The sequence below is a fragment of the Zalophus californianus genome, chromosome 5 (assembly GCF_009762305.2).
Source record: "Zalophus californianus isolate mZalCal1 chromosome 5, mZalCal1.pri.v2, whole genome shotgun sequence".
Lineage (NCBI taxonomy): Eukaryota > Metazoa > Chordata > Mammalia > Carnivora > Otariidae > Zalophus > Zalophus californianus.
This window is the reverse complement of record NC_045599.1, coordinates 74,074,164-74,095,289: the sequence shown is the minus strand read 5'-3', so window position 1 is coordinate 74,095,289 and position 21,126 is coordinate 74,074,164. Positions and strand designations below refer to the sequence as shown.

General features: G+C 39.5%; 1 protein-coding gene across 2 annotated transcripts in view; it reads left to right on the top strand.

Annotated features, from left to right (window-relative positions):
• The first annotated feature begins 234 nt into the window (after positions 1 to 234).
• Positions 235 to 21,126, top strand: part of ELL2 (elongation factor for RNA polymerase II 2) — a 69,123-nt gene continuing 48,231 nt past the window's right edge. Inside the window, exons 1-2 of one of the 2 annotated variants that reach the window (XR_003522096.2) lie at positions 235 to 542; positions 17,286 to 17,333. Coding sequence is in view for 1 of the 2 variants with exons in the window: in XM_027605703.2 (XP_027461504.1) it covers positions 396 to 542; positions 17,286 to 17,333 (195 nt within the window). In the remaining variant the exon portion in view is untranslated. The remainder of the gene's footprint in view (positions 543 to 17,285; positions 17,334 to 21,126) is intronic. The other variant, XM_027605703.2, reaches the window with a different exon arrangement.

Sequence of the window (21,126 nt, the reverse complement as noted above, 5' to 3'; positions counted from 1 at the left end):
TCGCGGCCGCCGAGCCAAGACGACCAAACATGACGTAAGATGTGATTAAATTGGCGCGTCACCTCGACGTCAGCCTCTCACCTCGGACGTCCCGTCCCGGGAGCAAAACTCCGGCGACTTTGGGCCCCGCCCCCGTGAGAGTGTAGGGCGGCCAATGAAGTCCGTCCCGAGGGGAACGAGGCCAATGAGACGAGTCAGGGGCGGGGCGCGGGGCCAGAGGGTGGGGCGGGTGGCGGCGGTGGCATCCCGAGGTCTGGCTGCGCGCAGTATATGACAGTACGTCAGCAGCGGGATGGCCGTAGCTGTGGCGGCGGCTGCAGAAGCCCAAGCAGCCGCGGCCGCAGTGGAGGCTAGAGCCCGAGCGGCGTCGGCGTCGGCACCCCGGGGAATTTAAGATGGCGGCAGGGGGGGCGGCGGGCCTGCGGGAGGAGCAGCGCTACGGGCTGTCGTGCGGGCGGCTGGGACAAGACAACATCACCGTACTGCATGTGAAGCTCACCGAGACGGCGATCCGGGCGCTCGAGACCTACCAGAGCCACAAGGTGAGCAGGCCAGCCGGCTAACCGGCAGGGCTGCGAGAGGGAGAGGGCGCTCGTCGCCTCCCGGTGGCTCCACCCGGGGCTCCAGACAACCGGCGCGGGTCCGCGGAGCAGTGGCTCGCCTCAGCTGCCGTCAGCGCCCGCGGCAGCTAGGCTGGGCAGGGCCGGGCGGGGTCGCTGACGCTGCCGTCCCGGATCGGCCGGGCGCCGGGGCGTTGGGAGGCGGGCAGGCGGGCGGCCCCTGGCGGCAGGGCCGAGGCAGCCGCAGCCCTGAGTGGGCTGCGCCGCCGCTGCGGGACTTTCCGACGGCGCCCTCAGGTTTCCTGGCGTTTTCTGTCCCAGGGAGGGAGGGGAGCACTAGAGAGAAAATTGAGATGACTACGCTCTCCGTGACGGGGGAGGGGGAGCGGGTGCAGCGTACCAGTAATGAACTCGGAGTACCGAGGGCATGAGCCGTCCGCGTTTGAGAGGTAACACATAGGCACCGCGGATCCGCAGAGACTCGGACACAGCAGCTCCGCGTGTGGAGGTGGGACACACCTTGTACTCGCAGGGACTTGGGGACACAGGTACACCGATTGGGGGGGCACACCATGTACTCGCAAAGGCTGGGGCACGACGCTCCGCGTATGTGAAGTAGGGGGACACACCTTGCATTCCCAGAAATTCGGGGACACTGGCTCTTCGCCTTCCCGGAGAGGGACCAACACCGTACACCGTGCACACACCCAACGCTCACCCGGGAGCAGGAGAAAGGTTCGCAAAGGCTCCCTTGTATCCAAAAGACGCGCTGTGTCTCGGGCTGACTCCCGGCGATAGAGACGTGGATCCAGGGTGAGGATGGGGGAAGATACACGTGTCCAGGGCAGAGACCCCCGTCCCGCACCCCTTTCCGAAGAGACACCCGTGTATACACACACACAATTCAAGTACAGCCAAGACTCATATAGAAGCACACATGCCGCAGTTGGAGTAGAAACCCAGAAACCCATTTTCTCGTTGGGGGAATAAAATAAAAATAAAAAAGCGGAGGGTGGGGAGACAGAGAAGACACGCCATAACCCAGGGTGCATGGGAAAGCTGTTTACCAACATGCAATGTATGGATGTATAAAGAGAGGGATATACCATATAAGAGACAAGTAACATTTACTCTGAGAGCAGGGACAGTAGGAGAGAAATAAAACCCACAGGGTGTACTGACAAACAGCCCAGTCCAGTCCATACCAATGAAACATGCTTCAATTAACTGAAACAGGCACAGAGGGCCAGAGGGACACCCAGACGCAGACTCACATAGTTATTCAGATAAAAGTGGAGAACAGAATTAACATCTGTTGAGCTCCCACTAGTGCCAGGTACTTTAAATGCATAGAAGGAAGACAGATTTGGAAGCAGAGCTGTGAGAGAGGTGTGAAACCTGGTTCAGTGGGAGCTTTTGAAGCTGGATGAGGGGAGACTCATCTTCAGAGAAGCCCCCTACATAAAGATGCACAAAGAGGGAGGCACACAGTTGTGCACTGCTTGGGAAGTACATGAATTCAGTATAGGTGTAAATAGCAGAAGAGGCTCACAGAGGTCAACTTGCTCAGAAGGGCACTCACAGAATCGAGTGGCTGTGTAGATGTACACTTCAGGGCACATGTGTTATCCACCAGAGAAGTGTATGGTGAAAAACACACAGACTTAGGAGGGGAGGGAGGAGTGTATGTGGGGGGAGGGGGGCGGGGGAATGCCTTCCTACACAACTGTGAAATCCTAGGGAAAAAAGAGTCTCATTTGTGGCTGGAAAGTCAGTGTGCACCCAGCAATAAGAATGCAAGAAGATATAAGAAATACAAAACTGCGTATGTCAGTAGCTGCTCCTAGACAGGTACACCTGCGGGGAAGAGACCAGCACCAGCATGGAGTAGGAGACCCATATGGGGAAAGTCAAATAGGCAAACAGAAGGACAGAGGCAGACAGGAGAGTAACTCAGCCCTGCAAGATGGAGAGATAAGCTTGCCAGTTCCAAAGGGAGGGCGTGGGAAGGAATGACACTGGCAAGAAGGTAGGTCAGGGGTGTGAAGAGAAAAACACACAGGCTGAAGAGGAAGAAGCCAGCAGGAGAGAAGGCCAGCTTTCCGTCAGAGAAAGACTGACACATAGAGGATAGGTAGATTAATCTGTGGGGACAGTAGGTCACCAACCACCTGGGGGGGAACAAGAGGCAAACTGTACAGTTGATTACAGCAAAACTGACAGACACTATACACTTGGCAGGGAAGAGGTGGATGAGGAGACCCACAATGGGAAGGGATGATGTCCAGGGAGAGTGAGGTGCCAGAGGCTTCCAGTGCTCAATGGGCTTCTGGGCTGGGGCCCATGAAGGGAACATTTGTTTTTCTACCTTCATTTCTGCCTCCTACATCTTAATGTGACACTTGGGATAAAGGTTGGAGTACTTTGACTCCAAAAGTCCTCGCATTTATAAACCAATATCTTCCAAGAGACAGGAGATCAAAAATTCTCTCCCAACCCTCCACTTTGTTCTTGATTTTTTTTTTCTTTTTACTTTTTATAGTCAAAGGTACTGAAGTCACTGGCTTTTTTTGCTAACTACTTCTGTTGCCAATTAATGTCATTACTATATTTTTCCATCTCAGTGCATGCAAATTAATGAGCCTGGTCATTCTGTACAGAAGCAGAGAAGAGAAAGGGAGAAGACTTTTCCAAGTCCTTCCATCTTGCAGAGGGTGGACCCAGGTAGATTGAGTTAGTCCTGGTATTCCTTTTCTCCTGAAAAGCTGGTGGTAGAAGCAGTGGCATGCAAAGAGAGGAAGAAGAAATAAGCTGACTTGGCCTTTGCAATTGGACACTGCCTTGTTTCTGACTTAACCAGCTTCTGACCCCAGGCCTCACTGTCATTTCAGCTACAAAATACTTTTTAAGGGGCTTGGAAAAGCAGGAATTGGGGTGAGAATGTTAATCCCAGGTGGTTGAGAAGTGGAAAGAGGCTGTAGAAAAAGAAATGAGGGACCTTTCGGGTGACTGTACTGTTGGTACTTACTGTACTTAGTCTGGTGTGTTCAGCTAAGTCTCCTACAAATGTGTTCTCAGTGACCTTCCTCTTGGCTCAGGCCAGACCAGGGCTCCCCCATCAGGGAGTTGCTAGCAGTAGACATCTGGCTGAGCTTTTATCTTCCAGTTGGAAGATAACTTATTCGGTCTCTTATACCTTACGCCCTTATCAGAAGGAGGGCTCATGACTTGAAATTGTAGCAGCTGTTTGGAAATATGTTGACACATGTTGGCTAAATGGGAAGAAGTTTCTGGTGGTCAAGCATATTCCCTCTTGGGGAAAAATGGCATTAATTTTCATATAAGACTGCCCCCACCATTCCTGTGCTCAGATAGGAAGGTTGATGCTTGACAGATGGCCTCCAAGTGACTTTGGCCTGTGCAGGGTTATGACTTTTATTCCTCCTCTTCTAATGACTTTCTAAGAGCCAGAAATTTCAACAGTTTCCTAAATTAAGCATCAGAAAGCTGTTTTTATCCAGATTACTTTGCCCACTAGATTTACTCTTCTAAATTAATCCACTTGACCTAAGATTTCAGGGAGGTAAATTCAGGGATTTTAGTAAACTAAAATGATTTAAGCAGAAAAAGAAGTTCTTTAGATAGAATTGAACAAGTATATGGAATTGTTACAGTTCATGGAAACAGAATCTTCAATTGGAAACAATTCTCACTGTTTCAGAAGACAATCAAATCTAATTGACCATCATTATTCAAGTTTTCTATTTTTAGAGAAACAAAAAATGCTACCTTGAGAACCTTCCAAAATAGGGACTGGGTTGGGGGAGAGAGGAGACTTATGGGTCCAGGAAGGGGAGTTATAGTTGGAGTAAATACCTCCTAAAAGTTGTTTTCCATTCAGTGTGAATACAGAAGCAGTTTCAAATTGATTGTATATTAAAAACTGTTAAATGGAAAGTAAATTTAGGCATACTAATGCAGATATCTAGGATATATTGCAGAGCTACCTTTTTGTTAACTATAGATGATTTTAAATGAGAGGAAAGTTACTAAATAAAGTTACAAATTACAACTTTATATTCATTCTAAATTGATGTTTGTGATTGGTCTATATAAGCACTACATACTTTAAGTGAACATATATTACTGTAATTACATATTTCTCCCAAATGTATCCTAAAGCTGTATTTAAAATTAAAACCCCAAATTCTACAATATATTTTAGCTAATTCAGTAATGTGTAGCTGGCTTATTCTGACATTTTTAGTAAGAAAATCTTATCAAAATATTTTAGCAGATTCTGTCAATGCTGAGCCTGTCGACTTATTTTTAAAAATGTTTAGTCAAAGTTTCAAAGATGGTGGCTCAAATAATACCGTCATGTTTACCTAACTATTACATAAAAAGCCATTGCATTAATGTATTTGGGGGCAGGGTCTTTTCATTCTCTGTGCCTAAAGATCAGAAAGCAGATGTTTTTAAGAAGGATTCTGTTAACACATTCTCTTTTCAACTCTAATTATTGGCTTTAAATGAATTTTCCTTCTTTGATGACTTCTAGGAAAATGATAGTGTTTTGAAAATTTGAACAAATACACTTATATTTAATTTTGCATGAGGAACTGAGTTTTTCTCAGTATACCAGATATAATTATTTCCAATCAAAACAAATCTTCACAAAGTTACCGTCTTCACAATAGCTCCTTTTGTGTGTTACTTGGTCTTTTAAAGTCACTGATTCCACAGGTCATGAGGTAGGTGATTTCCCCTCAGCCAGTCTCTCTATCAGGTGAACTTTTTAGCATTTGATGCATTGTGGTTTAAGGCACGAAAAGACTTCTACCTTACTTTTTCCTTATCTCCATTTTTCTGCCTGTCCTAAAACAATTTCGAGTGTGTGTGTGTTCAGTAATCTGCCTTGTAAATACAGAAGACCCTGTTCTAAAGGCATCACTCAAGCTTTCAGACCTGCCAGCACAGAATTGCCACTGCCGTAGAACATGCTTATTAACTAAAACAAAGAGGGTGCATTGTCAGATTCTTTTTATTAAGTTCAATTAATGAATCATTGAACACTACATCAAGAACTAATGATGTACCGTATGTTGGCTAACTGAACTGCATTGTCAGATTCTTTTTCTTGAACATTTTAAATGTTGCCAGGTTTAATTTTAAAACATTAATCCTACTGACTTTTAACTTAGACCCATCTTCAGGTTGAACTTGATTTTAAATGCTTTTTATCAAGTAAAATCAAATTTGTACCTCATGTTGCAAGTATTTGAAACTTTTGTTAAAATGATCAGGCACTCAGTGCAAAGAAGGGTGCCCTTCCTGGTGAAAAGCAGTAGCCAGATTGCCTAAAAAGATAGACAGGGAACTTTGGCACCCGAATTGGAAGGAGAAAGAAAGAAAGAACATATGTGAAGGATTGGAACATGTTCAAGAAAAGAATTTAAAAGGAAAGGGGCATAGAATTCTTGGAATGATTTACAGGAAAGCTTATGGAAGATAATCACCAGATCCAGTCTTTCCATTTGCTCTATTTGCACTTGTAAAAAAAAAAAACAACAACACAAAAAACATGAAGGTAGTGCTCATAGTGCTTACTAAGTAATTTGTGATAAAGCCAACAGAGGGAGGAAAATTAGAATTTCAGCCAACCAATCCTGGGTCATTTTTAACAATTTGCAGTGACCACAGAGAGGCTCAGGAGCCTTGCACCAGAGTCCAGCCCATGTATTTGCCCAATGGGCCAAATGTATTTGGAGTATTTGAGAAGATGTTCCTAAAATGTGATGATATGGACATTTCTATTTAAGATCAGCTAAGTTTTATAATAAAACAGTGTATATAACCCCACATCTGACTGTCTTGCATACCTCACTCCTCACTTCCATACAACATTTTCCATGACTTAGTGCAAAAATGTAGAGAAGCAGTTCTGGAGTAGAATATAGTAAATTAATGGCCGTATTTCCACAGTCAAATTGAAGCTAAAAAAAAAAAAGGCGTAACTCAGGTCAAATGTATCAAGAATTGCTCTTTCTTTTCTTTGGCTCCCTCCCTCCCTTCCAATTTATTTACCTATCTGTAATTTCTGTCATGGCATTGTGGCCCTTGAAAGCCATGTTAAGTGTTTAGGAAAAACTGTTTTAAGAGCCTCCACTAATACTTTGCCACTGCAGGCCAAACCTAGTATTTCCATGGCTGGCAGTTTAATATAGGATATAAGAAGAGAGAATCTTATTAGTTAGCCTATATGCTCCTTAAAAATTCATGAGTCAAATTAGCACCTCGAATTGAACTCTATAGTCAGGGCATTTGGCTACTAGTTTTATAGTAACTAGATTGTTAGACAAATGATGTAACTTTCTTTTCTTATTGGGGATCCTACATATTATTGGTTTAAAAAAACATCCTCAGGTCTTAAAGGATTTTTGCAAGATTTTAGCAGGCAAGGACTAGATGGGGGACCACATCTCCAGCAGAGGGAAGGACAGCAGTAGAAAAGTTAGGGCAGGGTCTGAGAATCCCAGGGAATACCATGTTCTACTTAACCTGAAGTTAATATAGGAGAAAAATATAGTTGGGTTTAAGAGAGGAAAGGGAGATTAGAGCAGGTTAAATTTTATTCTGTCAACACTGGGAAGACACTGAGTAGAAATATAAAGTGATTTGAGCTGTGTTTTAGGATTATCCTGGCCTCCGTGTTACATGATGAACGTAAGGTGAATCTGGAAGGAAGTAGACAAGTTAGGAGGAAGTATGTGGTCCAGGCTAGAGATGCTTGGAGTCTTTATAAGATGCTTGTGGGAGACATTAAAGATGAATACAATCTATGGACTTTAACAGGTTTTGAAAGAAATAGGATTGAATTGAAATTTCTAGCCATCAGCACTAGAGGTATTCTTAGTTAAAAAAAGCGGGGGGAGGGGAATCAGAGGCAGTTGGGAGAGTGGGGTGGGCACAGGGGAGATAAAGATGATAGGTACCATTTTAGTGAACATTCAGGCTTTTGTTTGGTGACCAAGAGACTTAGATTTGATATAGTGTTCTTATATTTAAGAAGTATATTTGGAGATCTGAGGCTAGACTAGAACAGTGCTGTATTGTTTACATGTCTCCTATTAACTCTTACATTTGGATGGAAATTTGGGGTATTGGTGATATTTGGGAGGAAGCTGAAATTAAGTGGAAAGAAATTTTTGGTTTTGTGTAGGGATTTTTTGTATTTTTATAGACTTTAATAACCTCTATAAATTGCACTAAGACTATCATCAAGCACAGATAATATGAAAATATAATTTGATTATAACATGGAGATTAGACCTTCTGTGGTTTCTGTCCCTAGTGATTATTGAAACATTAAGTAACTCTATATAAAGACTGGATTTACATTTCAAGCATCATTTTGAAATGATTCTGGAGGCCTTGAAAGAGTCAGTGTCTTCACCTCCAATTACCTCCATTTCTGTTTTGGTGTTTTGATTCTCCTCTTTTTGTTGTTAGTTTCCTTGGGGAAAAAGAAAACAAAAAATAATGTAACTACATAAAGTTTTTGTTATACATATACATTGTAATGGACTAGGTATGGTGCTGAGTTCATTTTCCTTGGAGATAATCTTGTCTGAGGAATTTCCACTCAACAGTAAGCTTATTCAAAGGTGAAGCCAGGCTTAAACTTACTGATAAGAGTCACTGAGATATTTCAGGATCTAGATATGCTTATCTAGATATGCTACCTTAAGTGTTAGCATATTTTATTTATTTATTTTTTTAAAAAGATTTTATTTATTTATTAGAATGAGAGACAGAGAGCACGAGAGGGAAGAGGGTCAGAGGGAGAAGCAGACCCCCCCCGCTGAGCAGGGACCCCGATGTGGGACTCGATCCCGGGACTCCAGGATCATGACCTGAGCCGAAGGCAGTCGCTTAACCAACTGAGCCACCCAGGCGCCCAAGTGTTAGCATATTTTAAAATAACTTTTAATATCATTGCTTTTGATTTCCATTATCAGAAATCATGATGCCTCAGAGGACCAGGAAACATATGCAGTAGAAACTCAGCGGAGTATCTTAAGATTTTTTTTTTTTAAGAGATTAAGAGGTAGGAGTCCAAATTATAACCTCCAAATACTCATTTATTCATTTAGCAAACATTTATTAATTTTCTGACATGTGCCAGGCATAGAACTACACACTGGAGATACTCATGTCTGAGTAAGTCCTGGATGGTCCCTGCCATCAAGAAAGTGCTTGTGCTTTATAGCAACAGGCAGACGTGTGAACAAATAATTGCAATAAAGTCTTTGTTCGAGGGGACACCTAAAGAGAGGAGTATGTTTAAGGATGTGTCTGAAAAGCAGTGTCTGCTTCTTTACCTCCCATCCTCTGCTCAGCTTACTCTGGTTGGGTTGTCTCCACCACACCTATGACATTGCACCTGACTAGGTCCCTTCATTGGTCATCTCTCTGCCAAGTTTGTTGGTCATCCCTCTGTTCCTCCCTTACCCGATCTTAGCAGCATTCCATCCTGTTAACCACTCCTTCCTGTTAATGAAAACACTTTATTGATTTTCCTCTTACCTCCCTGCCCATTCTTTCTCAATCTCCTCTGCTGACCATCCTCTGTTTGATCTTTGAATGTTGGAGATCTGCAGCTCCCTTCTCTTTATCTATTCATTCTCTCTGGGTGAGCTCATTTAGTCTTATGGATTTAAATGTCATCTATATGTTAATGACTTGCAAATATTGATCTCCAGCTCTGACCTCCCTCCAACTCCAGGCACTTATTTACAATACTTCATTTCCTTATTAAAGTTTAACAGGCATCTCAGTCTTAACAAATCCAAACCGAATTCTTGATTTCACTCCTCAAACCTACATCTTTAGAAGTATTCCTCATCTCAGTTGGTGGCAGTACCTGTCACCAGTTGCTTAGTAATTGACTAGTATTTCTTGATTTGTCTTCTCATTTCTTGACTTACTAGTTCTGTCAACAAGTCCTGTGAATCTCCAAACATCCAAAATCTAACCTCATCCATCCTTCACGACTACTCCAGTCCCACACATCTGTCAAGGATTTCTATGGACTTCCAACTAGCTTCCAAGGTTCCAGTCTTACCCCATAGTCCATGCTTTTCCACACAGCAGCCAGTGATCTTTTAAAAACATTTGGTATATTCATGTAGTTTCCTGGTTTCAAGCCTTCTTATGTCTCCCTTTGTAAAAATGTTTTAGGTGGTTTATTTTAAACATTTCTTGTAATTTAAAAATAATCTCAATCTTCCATTCCACGTTCATTTTACTGCTTCTCCTTATGTTCTAGAGATTATGATCGCAAGGAAGAAATCATTTGCATTTATAGTCAGCTTTGACACATAAGCTTTTTATATAATCACAAAGCCTTCTCAGAAAAAAAAAAATGATGGGATCTTATGCTTCAAGTATTGTTGTTTTAAAGCCTGGTTCACAGTAACTAACTTTTTAGCTAGTTCTTCAATTTAGATTTTGCCTTCCATGTTTCTTTAAGAACTATTTGAAATAGTAAGATATAAGGGGTGTGTGTGTATATGTATATATGTATGTATAGTATTTTAATTTGGCCTGCATCAGATAGCTAGTTTTCCAGAAGCTATCTTTCACAATAAGGATTGTGTTAAATTAGCTTTTTGACCTCTTCTCACTATTGTTTTGGCAATACATTATTCTTTATTGCACATGCACTTTAATCTGGTTCTGCCAAATTTGTAGAGAAGTTTCTCATATGTGTGAGTTTGGATTGACTCACAAAGCAAAATACTAGATTTTGTGAAACCTGGTGACTCTTTTTTAGCATCTAATAAAATGTTGGGGCAAGAAGGAGACACTGTTTAAAGTAGCTTTGGATTATCAATTATCAATAAATTTTACATTCATGCTATCATTCTAAATGTTACCAGCTTTTCACAAGAGCTAAATATATTTGATTTATTCAGAATCAAGTGCCTGATTTCCTGCACTATTTCCTGCTTTATCTCCAGTTTTCTTTCTGCATCTTCTCTCCCTGCCTAGATTTTTTTTTAAGATTTTATTTATTTATTTATTTGAGAGCGAGGATGAGAGAGAGAGAGAGAGAGAGAGCATGAGAGGGGGGAGGGTCAAAGGGAGAAGCAGACTCTCCGCCGAGCTGGGAGACCGATGCGGGACTCGATCCCAGGACTCCGGGATCATGACCTGAGCCGAAGGCAGTCACTTAACCAACTGAGCCACCCAGGCGCCCCCTGCCTAGATATTTTTTTATTATAGTGGTTAAAATATAATTATTAAGTGTTCTTTGGTTTCTCTATCAGGTAATGTTTTTAAGAACAGAATAAAATGACTTTCTAAATTAAAAAAAAAAAACCACAACCACAACTTCTTAAAATGGTATAGTACTTCTTTTAAGAAAGAAAGATGATCTTTTAAGAAATTGTATCCCAAGAAAAATCATACATATTTTTTATTATTTACTTGTGTAAATGACAGCAAATTCAAGTACCTGATATTTTCTTTAAGCTATAGTGCAGAACCAAAAAAGCTATCAATGCTTACCAGTTCTTATCAGTTCTTAATTTTCTAACTTGTAGATGTTTCACATTTTATATAACCATTGTTAAGGAGTGGCAGGAGAGGCCAGCTGTGTAAAGTGGTGGGTAAGACCGCATATCTTAAATTGAGACCGGGTTTGAGTCCCAGGCTACTTCCTAGCTGTGTAACCTTTGGTAATTCATAGGACTTACTGAGAATTGGAAATAATAATATCTACCCCACAAAGGTGTTCTCAGAATTCCCGGAGGTGATAGTAAAAATGATTATGGTGTCTAACATGTTTTAAACACTCAATAAATAGTAACTAAGTAGCTATAAGCAATTCTACTTAAAGCAATGACTCGACCCATCACCATTTCTAGAAAGGTTTCTGGTTTTGGCAAAGTTCCAAAATTATATTTGACTTTGGAAATTTTTTTTGCACTATATCATGACTTATAATGCAACTTAGGCACTCAGATAAATGCCAAGTATTTAATAAATGCCTGTTGATTGATTAAATAGTTGAAGTTAACTTTGAGTTAATTCAGAGTTCCATGATGGGTTCAGAAGGAAAGCTGAGGATGTTTCAAGAATATATCTAATCTGAGGAAATAAAGTTAGACCTCTATAATGTGTTTCTTAGAGAAATCACTCTTTTCTTGGCCCAAAATGCTATTTGTTATGTTTGTATATTCATAAAACCAATGGTTGTTGATAAAGTAAAAGTAACCATAGATTTGTCTACATAGATAAGTATGTAAATAATGAAGAGATAGTTGTAACTTTTATAGGATAAATAACTTTCTTTTATTCAACCCCAGAAAACCTTAGCTTTGCTCCTTCTCTCCCACCCACTAAGTATCATGTCAGAAATTAATATTACTCAGCAAAATTAAGTTTACTTAATAACATTACTTAGTAAATTATGTATTACTTTATAGTCCTGATATATTGTGAGGAATAGTTTCTGGAAATAAATGGACATAGATTTCTTTGGTCATAGAGCAATTTTTTTGCAGTAGAATTATCTTGTAATGGCAAATGTCAAGAGTGTAGTGAAACTTTTGAGCATTTTTTTTTTTAAGATTTTTTTATTTATCTATTTGACAGAGACATAGCGAGAGCAGGAACACAAGCAGGGGGAGTGGGAGAGGGAGAAGCAGGCTTCCCGCAGAGCAAGGAGCCCGGATGTGGGGCTCCATCCCAGGACCCTAGGATCATGACCTGAGCTGAAGGCAGATGCTTAACGACTGAGCCACCCAGATGCCCAACTTTTGAGCATTTTAGTATTGCCTACATATCTATGCTTAAGAATGTCTTACATTTCCCAAGAGATACAGAGGGTTAATTCAAGGAGCTCTAAAAACAGTGAAACAGCTAAGTTTAACAGAACATTTTGACTACAAAACACCACCTTTATGAGGTTGTTGAAGCATTTGTCAAAGGAGTTTCCCTAGCCAGCTTCAGTCTGTGTTGTGTTTCTTGGCTGGATGAAGAGATCAGATCACTCTTAACTTATAGCTCAACTATTGTTCAGTTAAACTCTAGCGTTACTTGATTTTCGAAAGAGCTACTTGGTGCAAATATTTAATTAAAGCTAAAAATCAAAAGTTGAAGCCCTTGTTGAAACTCATTTGTAATGGGAATGTACTTAGTTAAACATTTTAAAACATGCCTTATCACCTGTAATTATGTTATCTTTTAAAATTGAATTAAAAATATATACACAATGAGTTGAGGTCATGTTTGTGCAGTTAAACTTAGGCTAAAGAACATTTAGACAAATAGCTAACATGCATGAAACATTTACTTATATGGTATTGACTTTTAGAATTTATTCCTGGTAGCTACACCATTAACACAGTGGTCAGATGCACAATAAGTGGTATAGAGTTCTAGCTGTCCTCTTGTTGCATTTTTAAAGCATTCTAGAACTAATAACATCTGGTAATTTACTAACATATTGTCTAAAATTGGGATTAAAATCAATAAAGCATTGGAGTTTCATGTATTTTTCTCTTGTGGGTTGTCAGATAATCTTAAAAGAATTTTTTAGTAACAGTGATCTTAGTTTGTCCTGTTTGGCTTAGCACCCGTAACTATTCCATACATGAGGGTTTTATTACTTTTTAAATGAGGAATGATAACACATACTTATATATGTTCCTTTGTTATACACGGTCCTTAGAGCAAAAAAAAAAGTTATTGTTTAGTTTTTATTTAATCAGAAACTGAAGTCTAGAAATTGTAATGATTTTATGAAATTCATTTTCCTTGGAAACAAAATGCCACAAAAAAAAAAAATAAAAAAAGAAGAAAGAAAAAGAAGAGAAAAGAAAAAAAAGGAAAAACAAAATACCAGAACTGAATGAGCAGTTAAAGACTTTTAAATGTTCAGCACTGGGAGGTAACCTGTTACAGAGGCAAGAGAAGGAAAGTGTTCTGTATTTAGGATTCAGAGGGCTGGCTTTGAAGTCCAGCTTTGCTAATCACTAGCTTGGTGTTCCTGAGCAATACCCTTTACCTATTAGAGACCCATTTATCTCCCTCTGAAATGGGAGATAATGCTGCCTTCCTACCACCCAGGGCTGGTTTTAGGAGGCTCACCTGAGATAATGGATATAAAAATGCCCTGTAATTACAAAACTATGTAAATAAAAATTATCATTTCTGTTGAGGAATCAAGCAGTACAGATAGAACTGTAAGCATTTCAGGAGGTTAATTTCTAAATTCAAGTTCTGAAACAAAAAACTGATTAAAGTCAAAATTACTCTTGAAAGTTCCTAAACTAATGTAAAATGTGGTTGTATTATTTTGTCTATGCAGCAATAAATAGTAATCTGTAAAGCAGATGTCTGTAGTAATATACTGCTATAAAGTAGTATGAAGAAAACATGGCCAAAATGATTTTACAATAGATTTTTTTTCTTTAGCTGAGCATAATGTAAATACTTTAAGTTAAATATATGTTAGACCCTATCCTAACAACTAGGAGTAAGACAACCTATGACAATAATACCCGCCCCCCCCCCCCCCCCGCCAAGGTAGTGGAACCCTAGACACAGGCATCTAGAAAAACAACAGCTAAGGAGAGTTAACGCAAAGTGGGCTCCAAGTTAACAAAATGGTGGCATCAGTGTTTGGTTTGTCTGGGAAAGGTTTAACATTTTAAAAATTTGAATCCTTTCTCAGTTGGGCATTTATTCTCCAGATACTTGACACTCCTTGTTGCTTTACATCAGTCTCTTTCACATTTATCTGCCTTGGGTCCTTAAACCCATTGAGTCTTTGATTCCTGATTTATCCAAAGAAAGGCCTACCTGATGAAACTAATCTTAAAATTGAATGTTAAGTAAGTTATTAGTATGGATTGACAAAATAGTGTTTGGGAAGGCAAGCCAGCTTGAAGGAATGGAAGGAAGTAGAAAAAGGAAGGAGTGCCTGGCTGGTTCTGTCGGTGGAACATGTGACTCTTGATCTTGGGGTTGTGAGTTCGAGCCCCACATTGGTTGTAGAGATTACTTAAAAATAAAATCTTAAAAAAAAATAGAAAAATGTTTACAAAACAAAAAGGGTTAACACAGCTGAAGCACCGTTGAGAGAAAGTGGAAGATGAAATTGGTTGGTCCTGTAAATGGAAGGTCTCTTCCACGTGAAGGAGTTTGCTTTGCTCTGATAGAACCCACTGGGAGGGAACCCATCGCAGCCTGTGTGACGTGCTGAGATGGTATCTGAGAGAGTTTCTGTTCTTTGAATGATGGGCAGTATTTGGAAGGAATTGAAGGGAAGAAAGAAGGCCTTAATCTCAGTGCTCAGTGATAGGGGCCTGAAACAGTCCAGAGGTTTTCAAAATAGACGCTAAGAGCCTAATTTGAGGGAATCTGGGGTTGATTGGCCAAAGATGAAGATTCAGAGCTGTGAAGCCACCTTTGCTTCACTTTTTTTGGTGCCTGATAGTCAAGGTTTCAGCACATTTTATCATTCTTTCTTGGGAAAGTCTGCTCATTCCACCATCTCCTGTTTACTCTGGATGAAGTCATACTAATTTAGGCCAGAGTATTTCTAAATAAAGGATCCTCTGGAGCTGATGTCTAATCCTTTTCCCTAACCCCAATCCATCTCTCTCCCTCATTCTTACACATGACCAAAAGAGCTGCTTTCCCTGAAACAGTTCTTTCAGCAACTCACTTTGTTATTCCAAAAATTAGAAGCCCTTTCAGTTGTTTATCATGTCAAAGGCAGGACTTAAAGGCCATCCCTGAGGGGGTAATAGAAGAGATTAGGGCAGTTATTTCACAGGGTGATAAACCTTTTGAAATCCTGGAGATCTAAAATTTAAATTACTGTCCTATTTATTCTGTAGTGTATAGCAGCTAAAACTGAAGACAAATTTTGAGGTCAAGGAAAGATTAGGCAGGGATCGCCAGGTCTAATTCTCATCCTTTGTGTTGTGTTTCAAGTGTGAAAGAACTCTGTACACACACACAGACCTGCCCTTTGCTCACACATCTATTCCTGTCTCCTTGCTTTTCTGCTCAGGGCATTCCCTTTTATTTGTCTTTTCAAAATTGCTACTGAGATCCACTTTTCCATAAGCCCTTTGGCTTTTCTAATTATTTCTTCTAACCCATATTTTTCTCTGCTTTTTGAGAATTCTTACTGCACCTCCCCGTAGCACTTAGCCTAGTATTTAATCATTCTCACATGTTCCCCAACTAACATGTGAACTCTGGCATGAAGGAGTAGCCCTCCCCCCATCATACTCTTGAGTCTCCAATAGCAGATGTCTGTGGAGCACAAGGTAGAAGAGCAGCATGGAAGAATAGGAGGATTGCGTCCTGGGTCCTGGTCCCAGCTTAGTTATTAATGGTACACATGGCCTATGGGGAATAGGCCTTGACTGTATTTTCTGTGATTCAGAATTCTGTAATTCTAGCAGTGTATAAAGCCCTAATAGAATAGGATTAGGGGTAAGGGGAAAGAGACTGTAAATTAAGGTTCTAAGCCCACAAAACCAAACTCCAGAAAAGTAGGAAAGAGGTGCCATTTTGGTTGAGGAAGGAGTAGGAAAGGGAAGTTAGCATAGTGTTTGCCAGTTTCGCTGTCATTGAGTTTCTAATGCAAAATGTCCCTAGACAATGATAAGTAGTAGGCTATGGAGAGAAGGGAGTTGACGAATAGAGAAGAGATTCAAAGTCAGCACCAAACAGGCGAAGTGAGCCTCCAGGGGGAAGTGGATGTAGAAAGAGCAAAGTGAAGGGCAATAGTTTTCTGAAATGAAAGGCACAATAGAAGAACTGAGAGGGCTGGTGTCCCTGAGTGTGAGGAAGCGGTGATACCAGGGAGAAGTGAGGAGTTTGGCAATTGAGAAAGGGTAGCATTTGTTTGACCGAGAAGAATTGATGAAATTGATAGAGAATTTCAAACTCCAGTGATGAGCTGAAGACAGCCTCAAAGGAGCTTGAAAAAAGCATTCCCATAGAGAAACGTACTGGTGACTTTAGATACAGGAAATTGTGCCTCATACTATGGTAGATACCTATAGCATTTCTTCTTCTAAATACACAACTCTATGACAAAATATTAAGGTTATGAGGAGGACAAAGCTTGTTATAAAACAAAACATTGTTGTAGAAATCATATTCTCCTGGTGAAAATCTTATAAGAAAACTGGTAACCTGTTTGACCCTCAACTAGAAACTAACCTATGTATGGTAAAATATGAGAAACTGGAAACCACAGTTTATTATCAAATACTTTAATTTTCTATTTATAGTATCCTGTTAGAGTTCCCTAAAGTTCCTCTAATTATCTCTTCCTTCCCCCAGCCTTTTAAAAACATATCAAGAAACTAAGCAAAAATGTTTTTTTGATGTGAAATTGAGTTAGTGTACTAGTCATTTTTTGCCAAATTGCATCATTTAAAAAAAAAAAACCTGACTACACTGTCACAATATACTTGTGGTTGTGTGATTCAGAGAAATGTCAGCAGTATGATCTTGCTCATTAAGGCATCTTAATATGATGATATGTAAACCTAGTTATATAATGAAAAGATATTTTCACAGACTGTAGCACTGACCAGATGAACAGATTTAAAGTTTAAACATTTAGTTCTGTGACACAGTAACGAAGGTTGACCTGTTTGTTTCTTATGTTTCTTTTAATAGAATTTAATTCCTTTTCGACCTTCCATTCAGTTCCAAGGGCTCCAAGGGGTGAGTACTCTTGTTGATTCAGCAAGAAAATCTCATATTCTTCTTAAATACTATTATATTTAAACTCTTAAAATTTGTATTCACTTGTGCCTCAATATAAGGTCACTCATATTTTGTGAACTTTATGACTTAAATGTAAATTTTGGACACCTTAATACACTTGAATTATCTTTTCCTGATTTATTTTAAAAAATAATTCAGATATACTTATTGAAGAGTAGTTTTTTGCCCTAATCATGACATTGCATTTTTTACCTTTTTTTGACGTATATGTCACAGTATTATGAGAATTTTTTTTACTGCAATTAAGCAACCATAAGGAATTGTTAATTTCAGTCAAGTTATGATTATGTGATTGTTGTTACTATTGATGAACTTTTGCTGTCTGTAGATCTAATTTCGATTGTACATACTAAGAAATGTGTAAATAGAAAATTGAGTTTTTCCAGTACACAGAATAAATATTGTGTATTTTATTGCTGCATTTAAAAGCATAATAAATGAGAACTCCTAATAAAATATACCTATGAATTTTGTTTATAATAGATGATAAACTTTACAATAGTGTCAGTATTATTTTTTAATTATTACTATTACTATTTAATGTTAATAAAAAGTATTCCTTCCCTTAATATGCATTTCTGAATTTGTGTCTATATATTGACTGTAATGGAGATTTGGAATATCTGTAAATGGATTTTAGAGCTCTAGAAAAAAAGGCAAGCTGAGGGAGGGAGATCATATTCCTGCTTATTATAAATCTACATTTGTGAATCTTTATTATGTCACAAAGTGCAAAAATTCAATGTAAATCAATACAGTCTTTCTAAACTTTATAACTTGAAAACATTTCAAGAGTCAAGAGTTTAATTTTATATCATTCAGTACCAGCTAAGGGTACTTCTAAATAATGCTAACGTGGGCGCCTGGGTGGCTCAGTTGGTTAAGCGATTGCCTTCGGCTCAGGTCATGATCCTGGAGTCCCGGGATCGAGTCCCACATCGGGCTCCCTGCTCAGCGGGGAGTCTGCTTCTCCCTCTGACCCTCTTCCCTCTCGTGCTCTCTATCTCTCATTCTCTCTCTCTCAGATGAATAAATAAAAAATCTTAAAAAAATAAATAAATAAATAAATAAATAAATAAATAAATAAATAAATAAATAATGCTAACGTGAAGGAGATGTTTGTGTGTGGATGTCAGAGCTCTGCTTCTACATGATAGCTTTACAATGAAGTTCTTTTTTTTTTTCCCTCCCCCAGTAACAGTGTTTATGAATGGGATCCTAATTGCAGCAAGCATCCTTCAGCATTTTGTTTTATCGCTTTTTAGGTCCTTAGCACCTCCTGGCACTATTTTTGAGGTATTAGTTTTGTTTATTTACATAAGGCTTCTTAAGTTTTGTCACAAAATTTAATGGCATCAATAATCTCTGAAAGGATGTTCCAGAGGCAGGCCTGAGTCTGTGAACCCTGGAGGACTCCAGGGATTTTCAGTAAAGGGTTATCTGAGATGAGAGTTCAAGACCCAGGAGTGGAGAGTAAGGTTTGAACTGCTTTTCCGTCAATAGCAGCTGTTACCTTGTTTGGGATCTGCCTCTTCCCTTAATTCTCTCTTTTCCTAGTTAGGACATAGAGGCTAGGGAAATGCAAAAGAAGAACACTTTCTTAGGAGGCACCAAGTTAGACTGAATAATGAGAAACCGACATGTGCAGGCTTCCAAACTCTTGATTCAGACACATGCAGCTTTTAGCAGGCTTAGAAAGAATATGGTTTTCTCTGGTACAGCATTTGCCCACAAAAGGCCCCAGGCACCATTGCAAAGTTGGCAGTTGATATTTGAGACCTTGGATGTCCTTTTCTCAATTCTACCTCCCCCAGGCTTTCCTGTCTCTTTGTGCCCAGGCTTCCTCAGTTTATCTTTGCAAGCTTCATTCTCTCTTCCTACTCCATTCCTTGCCTGGGTGTGGTTCACTGATAAAGATAACTTAGATGGAAATGACTGATAGGTTTAAATTTTAATGGGTGTTTGAATTTTAACAGATAAGCTTTTTTAACCCAAATGAATGGTTATTGGATTTAAGTAGAGTGGGGGGAGGGGCAGGAGGCTGTAGACTGAGAGCAATGGAATACTTGGCCCTACCTTGCTTGCTTGGCTTTCTGTTTCCTCTACCCCTCCACTCCCACCCCCACCCGAAGCCCCCTTTTTATTATTCTAGCTGGGAACAAAATATATGGACTCAGCATTGTTTCTGAGCCTGCAGCTGCATTCCACCCACCCTTCCCCCCCTTCTCTTTGCAGAGCTCTCACCAGCCCTTTGGGACTTAGTAAAAACAAAGAGTCATTACAGGGGAGAGAGTGGGTTGGCACAACCTACAGGGAATACGCAGAGCCACAAATGTGAGGGTCTTCTGTACAGTGCTCCTCTGTTATTCTCAAGAGCCATGATAGTTTAACATTGCCTGTGATGATTGCTTTAAAAGCCCTGAAGAAGTATGCTTACAGTTTTCCTGTGTGGAAAATGTTCAGGACTTTTAAGAAGGCTTTGAAGGCTTAAATTTAGATTTCCCACAAAAGATCATTTTTCTTAATGTATTAAAGTGAGAATTTTTAATACACTGTTTTAGAAATTTTGAAAGTTTTTCTGGAAAGGATTTGGCAAATATAATAAATTTACAGTCTTTTTACATCAAATGTGATCAAAAATATACATTAACTATCATGATAGTGTCATATATAGGCATATTTGAAACCTAACTGAAGTACTGTTAAAATATCATTTCAAAAGTGACCATTAAGAGACCGTTAAGAGTATTTAGTTTCCGTGATGCTAAGCACTGCGTGGTTATTGCTGTTCCTTGTTACTAATTACAGGATTTTTCTTGCTTCAGTAATGTCTTTAGAAGGTCAGAATTTGGGTCTTGGCAGGTTAGCTTTTAAGCTTATTTACTTTTATGCCTGAACATGTTCTCTTAGGTTGAAGTTTTCCTCTAAATAAATGCAGCCTGGAATATTAAACAAACTAGAGCAGTATGCTGTTAACAAGTGAAATTGCTGAGAACCATTGACTACCTAAATTTTTATCATTGCAGTTGACCTGCAGCTTTTATAGCATAAAAAAATGTAAATTGTGTCTTTCACATTCCAGCTCACCCCTTTCCCTTAGTGGAAGATGGTACTCAGTATACTGAGTGGTCACTGAAGGCATTTTCTGGATTCAGAAAGATGAGGAAATATCTATGGGAGCAGTTGAGTATGATTTCTAAACTCATGAATATTAGGAGCTGAATAAATCAGCCAAAAATGCCTTGTGGATTCTGAAGAGTATGGGTCAACCAATTATCCTCACGGTTCTAATCACATTTAGGATACTCATAACTAAAGGTTTATTGGGATTATAAATTTCTATGGATCATTCTAATTGAAAAGGTAGCTGGTCAGATTCACATGGGCTAGAGTAATGAGGTGTTTGAATTACAATGTTCAGAGGGGTGTACTGGTATAATGCACCTGGTTTCCAAAAGCTGTATCTTGATTGTCAGGTAATCATTTATAGAAATATAGTTCTGCTTCTTGTATTTTAACTGGGTACTGAAAATGTAGCAGGTGAAAATTTTCCCAAAATATGTGTTCCGGTAAAATTTTAAAAACTACACTCTGTATTTTTATGTTTGTTGAGGGCTTCTTGTCTAAAGACACAGTAGAGACAGAGCTATAATTACAGTCTAAATTTTCACACTACCAGGGGAAAGTTCTCCTCAGTATACTGTACAGCTTGGAAAGGAGAGGTATTACA